General features: G+C 31.5%; 1 protein-coding gene across 2 annotated transcripts; it reads left to right on the forward strand.

Annotated features, from left to right (window-relative positions):
• Nucleotides 1–4,389: 4,389 nt before the first annotated feature.
• LOC114192723 (cyclic dof factor 2-like) lies at nucleotides 4,390–7,568 on the forward strand. 2 transcript variants are annotated; one of them, XM_028082522.1, is made up of 3 exons: nucleotides 4,390–4,512; nucleotides 4,681–5,006; nucleotides 5,926–7,568. In XM_028082522.1, exons 2-3 carry the CDS (start codon nucleotides 4,914–4,916, stop codon nucleotides 7,264–7,266), a joined length of 1,434 nt encoding a protein of 477 aa, XP_027938323.1. In that variant the 5' UTR covers nucleotides 4,390–4,512; nucleotides 4,681–4,913; the 3' UTR covers nucleotides 7,267–7,568. The 2 variants fall into 2 exon arrangements, with proteins under 2 accessions (XP_027938323.1, XP_027938331.1); XM_028082530.1 differs by lacking the exon at nucleotides 4,390–4,512 and having other exon boundaries at nucleotides 4,574–5,006.
• The last annotated feature ends 5,973 nt before the right edge of the window (nucleotides 7,569–13,541 follow it).

A 13,541-nucleotide genomic window follows, 5' to 3' on the forward strand; every position in this document is an offset into this window, starting at 1 on the left:
CAAAATCATCTAGAATCCAAATACAACTATAAGTCTTCTCTTACAACAAGTAAATATTGTATATATTATTGTACATTTGAATTATAAATTTTGCAGAAGTTATCCTACCATACGTTATGGACTTATCGGGAATTGGTGCACTATTCTTGAATTTCTACAAAAAATTAAATTAAATTCAATTAGTATATAGAAAGACAAAGTTGCAAAATATTTGTTTCAATGCAAATATATATTACTGCTTTCCAACTAGTTGTAATACGAGCACGAACAATGAGGAATAATTTGTCTTCTTCTAGTCGGTCTTCCTTGGTGGAATCGACAACATGTTTAGTTCGAGAAACAATTGAGAAGTCTAGTAATTCATCGTACCATGTCCATGTTATATAACTTCTATGAAAACCATCACAAATAAGATATTCCCTAACTTCATTTGCATTCAACATTCTCCCATTCAAACAATTAACACAAGGACATCTAAATTTCACCTCATCATCACTTTTACTCTCATTACGTTGCACAAATTGTATAAATTCTTCAACTCCTTTCTCATACTCATCACTGATGCATGGTAAATGAATTAAATCTCAATACATATATATATATATATATATATATATATATATATATATATATATATATATATATATATACTAAAATTGTGTGCACAATTTTAGTAATCTCTGAATTAACGATCATGTCGCTTTTGTATTTAAGGTGTGACCCTATCCAATTTAAGAAGATTCACTCTTTCTTTATTTGTACATACTAGTTTTAAAAGACATATCTTAAATTTCATGAAATTTTTCCAGCATTTCGCATTGATCTTCAAGTTATACGAGATGAAATTGATTATCAACCACAATCAAATAAGCACCCAAAGATCAATACAAAACACAGTTAACAAATATTCATGAATTTTAAGATATGTATATTAAAATATACATGCACTAATAAGCTACGAAAAAGTGATTAATCTTCTTAAACTGTTTAATCGAACAATTCAAGATTCAATACATATAAATTATTAGTATTGTCTCCTCTTATATTAATTTTTACAAAATACAACTTCAAAAGCAAAGCTTGGAGACAATGCATAATTTTCATATTGAATCTCAAACGGGAAACTAGGACTAACTCAATGTAAGAAAATCAAACAATATATTTAAGCAAATAATTAATCGCATATGTCTAACATAAAACCAATAACAACATACTATAAAATCATAGGCTCATATTAGAAATAGGAACCTGGGAGCGTCAAAAGCGAATGACAATGGAAGAGGATGCAATAGTCCCACCACACTACAACAGTACCTAAAAAAAAGTAACCACAACAAAGAAAAACACCATAAAAAATAGCAAAAACAAACCAAAACAATAAAAAACTTAAACAAAAAGCACCCAAATTGCACAAAAAAAAAAACGCAAAAGAAAGGAAACTAGCAGCATTTTTCAACCCATACACACGTGTTATTGAACTCACACACGAGGCGAGGAGGGTGGCGATGCGATGGCAGCTGGTTGGCGGGGGCAAGAAGCGCATAGGTGGTTGGTCGTGGAAGGAGAGACAATGGAAGCGAGAGGAAAAGAAAACGAGTTTTTGAGGAAGAAGAACAATGCCCACGCCTCTACAATTAACTTTTTGAACCCTAAAAAAGCCTATGGCCCTGGTTCAATTTTTAACTGAATCTGAAAGCATAATCTGACTTGGTTCAATTGGTAACCAAGGTCAAACACGATGATGCCAGTGACAATTTTGAAATATTAAACAAATTTTAGGCTTCGATTTAGACAACCCAAAGCATAAAAGGGCTTTTGGCTTCAATTTTCGTGGAATTTGAATAAACTTATAGACCCCGAGTCCTTTAAAATTGAAGCATAAAGGGTTATAAGCCTTGATTCGTTAGGAACCGAGACAAAAAACCATGTTCTGCTTCGGTTATATTGGCAACTGAGTCAGAAAAGTTTGCAAAAATTGCAAAAATATCATCGTGTCCTTATATGCTTCGTTTCCGCAAGAACCAAAATATATAAAGCGATTTTAAATCCAAAAACTATACTAGTGCTTGTGGATTTTTTGAGTCTAAATCCATTCAAAAGTCTAGTAACACTAAGATTGAGACCTAAGTGTGCATATATATATATATATATATATATATATATATATATATATATATATATATATATATATATATATATATATATGAGTGACTATAAAAGACATATATTTTGTTTCATACATAAATGAGTTAATTATCAATAATTTGTTATTTTAATAATTAGTATATTACTAATAGTTTTTCAATTGAATATAGTACTTAATGACAATTCATTATCCTTATACCCAAATATTATATTGTAGTGTAATTTTATTCATTAAACGACAAACGCTAATGAAATGAAAAGCTCATTACAAGGTTAACCTTTAAATGCTTCTTCAAGCACTTTTTATTTTAAAATACATTAATTTTTAGAATGATGGGTTGAGTTCAAAAGGAATGGTGAATTGAACTATGATATATTTTCGCAATAGGATGAGTAATTAAATAATTAATAAATAAAATTGCAATATACTAGTTTTAGTATTAAATGAAGATTTAAATTGAATTACATATAATATTTAGGCAGTATACCAAGAAAGTAAGGAATATATCTTGCAAAGAAAAGAGAGAGATAAGATTCATATTGATTCACTTCATTACAAGAGTTATATCTAGTTGTATAATCATTTTGATTAGATGAATCTACTATATTTTCAAGTTTTACATAAACTCCTCAAGAAAATAAAATCTTTTACCACCACTCGTGAATTCTATCACAAACACCCATGACAGCTTTAGTCAAGATGAACACACTAGAGAAATTATAATAAAGGAACAAGATCATCCAATCAAAGATACAAAATGATATAGAAAAAAAATATAAAGTAATCATAATATACTCTAATTATGATATAGAAAATAAAATTAGAAAAACACCACAAATATTTCAAATATTATGATGGATATATGGAACCTCTAATTTCTTCTTTTTCTCTCTAGATTTTCTTTTTCTTTCATTAACTCTACTCTTTTATCTCTTTTCTTATTTTTTTTATATATCCAAACCTTCCTTCAATTTCCTTACTGATTATCACGAAAATTTGATTTCTAATTAGATATTAATTACTCATTTAAATATAGATGATAATCCGAGATTAGTCATTTAAATGAACTAGCATCCATAAGTCCCCGCCCTAAGCCATCTTGTCTGTCTTTTTGCTCCTTTATATAAATATAACTAATTTTTCGCAATATATTATATATTTCTTTAATTATTTATATTTATAATAAATAATTAATCCATAAATTTTTCTTTTAATTACTATAAAATACTCAAATTTAAAATTAAAAAATTATAAACTAATTTATTATTCTTTTTAAATCTAAATTTTGATTTTATGTAACTGAGTCCACATCCCAACCTCACAATTACAAATAAATTAAAAATATTGATCCACACTTCTTATACATACAAACCATTTATTTTAATAACTTTTTATACATCGAATGTGTGCATGAAGAAGCAACTTGACTCACATTCAAATCCCTATATATTTAAATACTCTTACTTTAATCCTATTAATTTCCAGCACAACAATAGTTATTAAAATTGTATAAGAAGGTGTGAAGAAAAGACAGTATAATAATAATAATAATAATAATAATAATAATAATAATGATAATAAGAATAACAAAGTTTTGATATGTATAAATGATGAGAATACGATGTATTGGCATGGTATGGTAGTAGTAGCAGTGAGAGGTGGGAAAAAGCCATAAACGTTGAAGGCGGCGTGAAAAGATCGAACCCAAATGAAAGCCATCACTTTTCTCTTTTCCTTTTCTCTTTCTCTTTCTCACGTCATCCACACCTTTTCCCACTCCATTCTTCGCCATCATTCCACCCTTCTCCTTACTCATCTGCCACCTGTCTCCACCCCCTTTCCCCTCTTCTTCCACCCATTCTTATTAATCTACTCCTCAATGCATTCATTTTTCATCCATGGAACCAGAAAACACACATTTTATAATCATATAACTAACCATTTCAACCTACCAAACTTAAAAAGACATTAACTTTTTATGATGTTAATTTAGTAAATGCCTTTTAGACTCTTAAATATTTACTGGGTATTGAAGACACCCTCTTTACACTTTTTTATTTAAATTTAAAAAATGAAACGATTATTGTATTTATCAAGGTTCAAGATCATTTAGGAGATGATAATGGGTGTAGTCGGTTAGCATTGATTGTTATTTATGTATTCAAATATCAAGGAATAAATAATAATTGAAAAGGAATATTATATTGAAAGTAAAATAAAATAAGCATACTAAATTGTTACAATGAGGAAAACAAGAAACCAAGTGATACCAGAAGCATTTTATATTGTGTGGAGTAGGGTCACATGTTTGAACCCAAATGAGAAGCAAAGAGAAAAGGCGACACTTTTTTCAAAATTTAAAAAAGGTAATCTTTTTTAAAAGGAAAAGACTTTGTAGTAGAAAAAAAGGGAAAGGGAAGAGAGAAAGATGATTTTTTTTCTTTTTTTTTTAAATTTTAATGAAAGAAAACATAAGAGATGGTACTGTAGTATAGTGTGTCTTTGATGCCTCACGTTGTTTGTGCTTTTTGCAGGGTGGGACTTTTTCTCCAGAGGGATTTTAGTGCAAGTGTGATGTCTGTCTACACTTGAAAAGTTGTCTTGTGTGGAAACAAATTCAGAAAGAGAAAGAAAGCCACTTTTTTGTTTATTTTTCTTTTTCTCTGTGTAAAATATTTGATTTTCTTTTTTCCTCTGCTTCCCTTCTATGTAATGGGTGTTGGAGGAGCTTAGTTTCAAAGTGTGCAACACAATCACCATCAACAACATGTCTCAGACAGAGAAGGATCCGGGTATCAGGCTATTTGGCAGGAAGATTCCGGTGCCGGAATGTCAGATTCCGACCAACTCTGGACCCACGGTACATACTTCTTTACTGTAGCCCAAGATAACTGTTTGAGTTCGTTTCTTCATGAATCTTGTATTTTTCTGTTTTTATTCCTTGTCTGTATAAATGGGTTGGTCGTAAAATTGGATTTTGTTTCTCTTTTTTAATGTTTCTCGTGTCTTCGTAGTTCCTGGTCTGTCATGAGAGTTCATTTCAAGCTTCTCAACCTTGTGGAATTTGAAGGGTTGTATCTTAACAAATGAAAGCTTTTGTTTGGCTTAATTCAGAATTAGTTATATGTGTGTTTATGGTTCAGAGATTTGGTTTGTTTACACAAATTAAGGCGGTGTTAAGAGGAAGCAAGTTATCATTCCTATGAAATGCAGCTTTGAACTTGTTTCATTTTGAATTGGAGCATCTTTAGCTTCTGGTTTCGTTGTTGTTGGTGTGAAGAGGATGCCGCTTCATCTGAAAAACAAAAACATTTTGTAACTGATTATTTTCACTAGATTGGATCTTGGTATCTTATATATCTCTTAGCTTGATTTGTAACAAAGAATTTGGTTCTCTTCTTATTATTGAAGTCATTTTCTACACTAATTTTCTAGGTGTTCTTTGGCGGTTTCTTTTGGCATTTATGTACAGTAATTGCTTTGGAGCCTTTATTCTTAAATAGTGAAAGCCTTTCGTCTTGCTTTTCAAGTACATGAATTCAGTTGAATGCTTATGCTCATATTGCATGGAATTAACTGAATTTGAGACACAGTTAATACATACGACAGGCTATGCTTATCTTAATGAACTAAAAGATCATGAGCTGAGGTATCAAAGAAGATTATGGTTATGTTGATTGTCTGCTATGTTGTCTTTTGTAGTGTTTGATGGAAAATGAGTATAACATGATCATTTTGTTTCTTTTTGCTTGATTTATCTGACTGGTTTAAATTTTTAGGATGCTTGCAGCAGCATAAAAAAGGCGGCGGAACTGGAAATACCTAGTGAATGTGGAGAAAACTCTGAAAAACAAGAAAACTCTTCTGATTCAAGGGATAGCAAACAAGAGTTCCAGCATAAAGTGCAGGAAAATGAGGCAGTAGTAAACCCCAAACCAGTGGAAGATAACACGGAGAATGGTGGCTCAGACCAAGATAAAGTCTTAAAGAAACCAGACAAGATTCTTCAGTGTCCACGATGTAACAGTTTGGACACCAAGTTTTGTTATTTTAACAACTACAACGTTAACCAACCCAGGCATTTCTGCAAGAACTGTCAAAGGTATTGGACTGCTGGTGGAACAATGAGAAATGTTCCCATAGGTGCTGGGAGACGGAAGAACAAACACCTAGCGTCGCAATACCGACACATTATAGTATCCTCGAATGGAATTCCTGCGTCCAGACTAGAATCTGAGGACACATCTGGTTTCCAACATGTCACAAGTCTTGAATCCTCGGTTCCTTTCAGGTCTTCAGCAGATAGCAGCACTGTTTTGAAGTTTGGGCCAGATACCCCTCTCTGTGAATCAATGGATTCAATGCTTAATCTTAGAGACGAGAGAAGATGTGTTGATGCAAGTTCTATAAACCGTGTAGAGTATGCTGGGGAACCATCGTTATGTGGATCTTCTGTGACGAACAATGGAAATGAATTATCAGAACACAAGACATCAAATTGGTTACAATGTTACCCTGTTCCTCCATGGGTGTTAACTTATCCTGGTTGGAACAATGTGAGTTCCATGGAGGCAGTTCATCAGTCTTCAGCACCAATGTGTAGTCCATACAACACTGGTCCTGCACCAATGCAATGGGGTCCAACAGCAATGGTGGCAATTCCTGGCATGTGCCCATCCAGCATTCCTTTGCAGCTTGTTCCACCATCGTGCTGGAGTGGAACAACACTCTGGAATGCTGGAACTGGGGCTATGTCCATAGGATCCAATGCTTGTCTTTCGCCGTCGTCCTCCACGAGTAACAGTTGCTGCTCAGGCAATGGCTCCCCAACCCTTGGAAAACATTGTAGAGACACTGTTTTTGCTGATGAAGAGAAATCAGACAAGTGTGTTTTGGTTCCAAAGACCATCAGAACTGATGCCTCTAACGAAGCCTCAAAAAGTCCTATGAGGGCTGCATTAACCATCAAGCCTGATCAACATAATTCTCTGTCAAATGGTGATGTTTTGAAGAAGATTGATCCAAAAGAAGGCAAAGATCGCGTGTTGGGTGCCTCTCAAATCTTGGAAGCCAATCCAGCAGCTATTTCTCGTGCTCATGCATTTCAGGAGAGCATATAGTGATTTTCTAGCTTCAAGTTTGTTCCCATTGCCATTTTTTTGGTCAAATAAGCTAGTGCATATTGCTGGCTTTTGTTTCACTTGCAGAAATCTAATTTGCAGATAGCATTATTGTGTAACTTTCAATGGTGTACTTAATCTATATTGAAGTATGTTCACTGAAAATGATGGTTTTGCCTTTGCCACAATAAACAGAAAATTGATAGTGATTACTTCCTGCAACATTTCTCATTTAAGGCAGTGTATAAGGAAGTTACAGAAGTGATGAAATTGTATTATAGTATGTGAGATTTGAGATCTTTTACGCTAGTGAAGTCATTATCCTTTTTCTTTTGGGGGACACTACCTTTGAATTTTATTTGGTGAAGTCATAATTGGAAATGGTTTGAAGTGCAGTTGTAAGCAGGCAAAGACTGAAAGTCCTTTTTTGCAAGTGCTTTTACTTTATCACTTTTTCCCATCTTTCTTGGTGCCATTTATCTTGTTTACTTAACCAAAGTTTGTATCTGTCTCAAAAGCCTTGTTTTAAGGCCCTACTTTTTACATGAAAAGATCCCTTTACCAAACCAATAGAGGTATCTTCTTTTAGGTAACACAACCAATGGAATATATGCTTTTTTGACTCATGTCAAAAGAATGCTCAAACACTTCATTTCACACAACACATTCTTTTCACTTATTCAAGGAAAAATAAAGAATCAAAATTATATATCAATTCTCCAGCGTCTTTGATTGTAAGTAATCATTTGCAACACCATTTTTTGTTCATCATCAATCATGATGGGTCTTCTTTTGTGATCACAAACTTTTATTAGGCCTGCATTGCCTACAAGAAAATAGAAGGTAAACCAAATTATATTTTTACTTAAATTTAATTTAGACTTTTTTTTTCTTTTTTTAAGTTGTGTACTAATTAACTGATTTTTACTTACAAGAGAAGTCAAATGTATTTTACCTTTCTATGAAATACTGAGTGTAAAGGTAACACATTTAACTTTTCTTTTTCATAATATTTTTAAAGATAATAGTATTATGACTCCTATTTTTTTATTTTCATCTTTTATTTATTGACGTGATTTAGTGTGGATTATCGATTAATATATTATTATCTTTTCTTTTAAAAGAATTAATAATACATATTAAATGACGTTAAAAAGTAAAGAATGAAAAAAAAAATGAGAATTATAGTATAATTTTTCTATTTTCAAAGTAAAAAGTACGGGTGAACATACATGGCCCAAGTAAAGTAAACATGTTCTTTTTTATGTAATTGATTGTTGTTACACACTTTGGTAGTTTTTCCTTGCACCTCCCGTTTACATACGAATGAGGAAAAATAAACTTTTAAAATCTTTTACACTTTTCGAGAAGGGTGATGATTTATAGAAATTTAAGTTTTCATTCTGCACCTATTCTAACACCAATAGAACTGTATAATTATTTTAAAATATAAAATAGTTCAAGAAGAGTTAAATTAAAAATATTTAAAAAAATAGTTTTTATTAAGTGTTGAATAAAGGTAAGAAATTTGAGAAGTTTACATAAATAATTTTACTTTAAAGAAATACAAATTGATTGGTATTAAAAAGTTTTCAAATTAAACCGTCTGAATTGTAATCGAAAAATATTTCAGGATAAGAATTCTATAATTCATGCTCTTCCATTCCCAAATGTATAATGCGAAATTAGTTTTTTTTTTTAATTATTTTGAATTATTCACTTTGAAGCAATCCGTATATGATAAACATTTATCATTTATATTGAATTTCCCACAACAGTTTAGAATCTATTCCGAAAAAATGGATTTCTCTTGTTTTCATTCCTTGATTTAAATTAATAAAATATGTTAATATTTGATGGAACTTCTTTCCAAACATTATTAGTCATCGATTTAAATATTAATTTATAAAATAAAAAATTTTGATTATTAAAATAGTCATTATTATGAATAAAAAATTATAATTGATTGTTAAATTATTCACTAATTAATTAGACAAATTTAGAAATCAATTTCTTTGATAGTAAAAATCTTGATAGCTAATGTTTACTGATTAATTTTCTTTGGTAGCTAAATTTTAGAAATTAATTTAGCGACTAATTATAATTTTTTATTCATATAGAAACTATTTTAGCAATCAATAATTTTTATTTTGTAGATTGGTATCTAAATTGGTTACTATAGTGATTAACAACTTTTACTAAAATTGATTATTAATGATAGTTTTCTTAAAGTGATAAAATATACTAGAGCTCAAAAAGGATAATTAGTCGAAATTTTTAATATAAAGTGATTTTGGTTAGAAAGTCAATTAGCTCGGTTGTTACCTTTTGTATGAATATATGATGAAAGGAAATAGTCCGATTTGGATTGAATAAATAATTATAATTATTAGCTTTTAAATGTGAGTTTGATCAACATACTTAAGAAAGAAAGAAGATGATGTATTATTCTTTTGTGTGAAATGTTGATGATTATACTCATCCATCCCATTAAACTTGGGTACTAGTCTAGAAAATTTTTTAGGTGGTCTATATATATATATATATATATATATATATATTCTCGAAAAGCCTGCAATTAGCTTTGACCCAATATTCTGGTCTAACTCGACTTAACCAAACCTGACTTAATTGCACTTAGTCACACTTGGGCCCAAGTTAACCTAGACTGAATCCAAGTTTGACTTGATCAGAATTGACTCAAAGTAACTTAGTTGAACATGATCTCATCTTGAGTTGGCTTGACTTAAACCTGGGTTAACTTATTTTGATTGGCTTGGGCTTAACTTGATTGAGTTTAGACCAAATCACTTTGACTTTAACCTAAGCCAATTCAACTCGACCTGGATGGGTAGACTTAGCTTGACTATGCTGGCTCAACTTGACCTATACTCAACTTAACCTGGTCTTAATCTGGTTAGGGCTGATTTGGTCTTTATTAGACTAGAACTCCACTAAGCCTAACCAAACTCGATTTAACGTGGGTCAATGTGACTTAAATGAATATTGACCCACCCTAACTTGGTTTGACTTGGGCTCACTAACTTGACCTAAATCCTAACCAACTTGACTCGACTCGACCGACTAGACTAGATGAGATTAGGGTTGATTCGACTTGACTTAGGTCAGAGAAAACTTAGCTTGACACAACTTGACCTCGTATTGGTTGGACTAGGACTAACCTGATCTTGATCAATCTAGGATGACCTGGGCGTAGCCCAATTGGCCTTGATTAGGACTCGGACCTACTTAACTTAAGTTAGGTCTATATCAACTCGAATCAACCTTGACTCAGATCCATTTGACTTGACCCTGATCAAGTAAGACTCAACCTGAGCTTAAATAAGTCCGGATCAGGTTGAAATCCTTGAGTTTGGGTTGCTCTAATATTCATGACTTGAAAATAATCTCATTTACTATAAATTAAGAAAAATTTGTTCAAAAAAGTCTTAAAGAATTTTGACCAAAAGATAATATCAATTAAGATTGACAAAAGATAATTAATATTGGTATTTTTAATTTTTAACAATTATTTAATATTTAAATAACTTTTTGAATATGATGATAATTGAAATATTTTTTAAATAAAAACATTTAAATTCATTAAATTTGAATTGTCAAATCTAAATAAAATATTTAAAATAAAACAATTTAAAATGAAATTAATTCAAATTTCAAAACAACTGAACGTTTTAAAAATTATGAAATTTTCTATCCAAAAAAAAAAAGTTTTCTAAATCATTTTCCATACCAAGTCAGATTATAACAAATACTTTTTTTTAGAGTTATTTATGATAAGAAAAACTCCATCACACTTAAATAAGAAAAAAAATGAACTTTAAATTGGTTTTCCAATAACATCTCCGTGAGGTAATAACATGATGTTTCCTTATTATATGGACTTGCTTAAGCAAGCAATAAACTCACTTGATCTTTCCAATGTTTCTTCATCTCTGCTTCCATATTTTCAATCACACACTTTAAGTGAGAAATAAATTCATTTAATCGAGCTACATTCCGTATCATTCTCAGCTCTTTTATATTTCATTTAAGCATAAAGTTTAATCTATTTTCACTTGCTGAGTTAAAAGCATTCATAGAACTTGTAAAAAAAAAATATTCAATTTGAATTTTTTTTTTATAAAAAAAATAATAGTTTTATTTTCTAGAAATTTAAAATTCATAATCATAGGATATATGTTTAGTATAAGGTTTTGTTGGAAAAAATCACTATCAATTATCGTCTTTACTTCCAAGAATCACCCTACTAATAGAGAAATAATATTAACACAAGGAACACAACGTGAAAACTCCAAAATTGAAGAAAAATCACGACCTTTGTTTAATGACAACCAGAAAATAACACTATGTAAAAATTTGTACAACACAAACTATCTTCTCACGTACATTCACACTCTCCAAAGCAAGAATTAAACTCAAACCTCATAATACTCTATACAAGAGTATAAGAAAAGTTAAATACAAACTTAAAGTGTGTTTGACTGGAACAAGAAATATCATGGACTTAAAGTCTATAATATAGTCATCAATACCCACTCCCTTGCTTATCCTAGGAAATGTGTGACTTTACAAGATGCATATTTTCATCATACTTAACAAACTCCACCATGATTAAGATACACATCTTCCTTGTCTATACCAACAATCATACTCCACTATAAAAGAGTATATTCTCTTGAAATTAAACCATCCAAGAATTTTCATGCATTCTGCATCAATGTTAACCAATGCCGGTGTATAATATTACCACACACCTTGTATCAATATTAGTCAATGCCCTTGCATAAACACCATACATCATGCTTCAATGCTAACCAATGTTTGTGTATAATGACTACACACCTTGCATCAATATTAGCCAATGTCCGTGTATAAAACACCATACGCCATGCATTAATGCCAACCAATGCTCGTGCATAATCTCCACACACCTTGCATCAATATTAGTCAATGCTCGTGTATAAAATTACCGCTAGAAAAGGTAATCCTAGCACTCATAGTTTGCCCAACCAAGAGCTGCCACGTGTCACAGTCTTCCACTTTGAAATCGGACCAACCAGGAGATGTCACATTTCACAATCCTCCATTATCAAATTGAGTAACCAGGAGTTGTCACGTCATCTCTTTCTTCCTTAAGTAGATCTACAACACAACCAACATTTTTCACCGCACAACCACTACAGGAACAACACCAGACCCTACTCCAGTAGCCTTTGTCGAAGAACCAACCATCACAGGTCTACCATAGTACCACGACACAACACTCGCCAACCACGTAGCACCGTTGCACAAGCCACAGAATGTTGCCACTACATCGAACCTCCACCGCACTGCACATGAGCCATTGCACCACTCACCGAACCAGATCGTGCCCTACCACAACAACAACCACAAAACCTCCAAGTGCATTCCATGCAAACCCATATTTGCAAGCCCAAATTTGTAAGCTATACCACACGAATAAGATATGTAAACTGCAGAGCCCTTCCTCCATGCAAACCACAAACTGCAAACCGCAAATCACAAATAAGAACAAAACATGGAAACCCTAAAACTAGAGAAAAACCACAATCGTTGGCTAATGAAAACCCGAGAATAACACTATATATGTAAAAATTTGTACAACACATAGACTACCCTCCCATGTCCTTTGACCCCACATATACCTACCATCTTCAAAATAATAATTAAACCCAAACCTCACAACACTTAAAAGTATAAAAAAAGTAAAATACAAACTTAAAGTGTATTTGAGTAGAATAAAAATTTAATGAACTTAGAGTTCATTATATAATCACCAATATTCACTCTCTTGCTTATTGTAAGAAATGTGAGACCGTACAAGATGCATATTTTTATTGGACTTAAAGTGTTTTATGTTGGCACAAGCAAGCTTGAAGCAAATAATTGATAAAACCATGTGCATGAACATCTTAAGTGTTTGATGAATATTGATGAAGATTCTCTTGAAGATTAGGTTTTAGTGTGTTAAATATGTAAATAACATGTTAAATGTAATGTGTTAGTGTTATATCTTGTTGATAGGCTATATGACATAGGTTAGATGTCTTGTGTGCCTTAGTGTGTCTCTTTTAATCTGTTAAAATGGGTTTTAACAGGTTAAAAGGCTTGCTGTATATAGTTTCTGGTATGAATGCATTCAGTCAGTTGAATTATTTTTTAATCGACTAATTTCACTTAAGTCAGGTGAAATCAGCTGACTGTACAGAAAATTCAATCGACTATTTTCACTT

The sequence above is a fragment of the Vigna unguiculata genome, chromosome 1 (genome assembly GCF_004118075.2).
Source record: "Vigna unguiculata cultivar IT97K-499-35 chromosome 1, ASM411807v1, whole genome shotgun sequence".
Taxonomy (NCBI): Eukaryota; Viridiplantae; Streptophyta; class Magnoliopsida; order Fabales; family Fabaceae; genus Vigna; species Vigna unguiculata.

What these genes read in the sequence shown, in the direction of transcription:
- LOC114192723 (XM_028082522.1), top strand. Translation starts at nt 4,914, where the DNA reads ATGTCTCAGACAGAGAAGGATCCGGGTATCAGGCTATTTGGCAGGAAG. An exon ending in CGACCAACTCTGGACCCACG is followed by an intron (nt 5,007 to 5,925) that starts GTACATACTTCT and finishes TTAAATTTTTAG; the next exon opens with GATGCTTGCAGCAGCATAAA.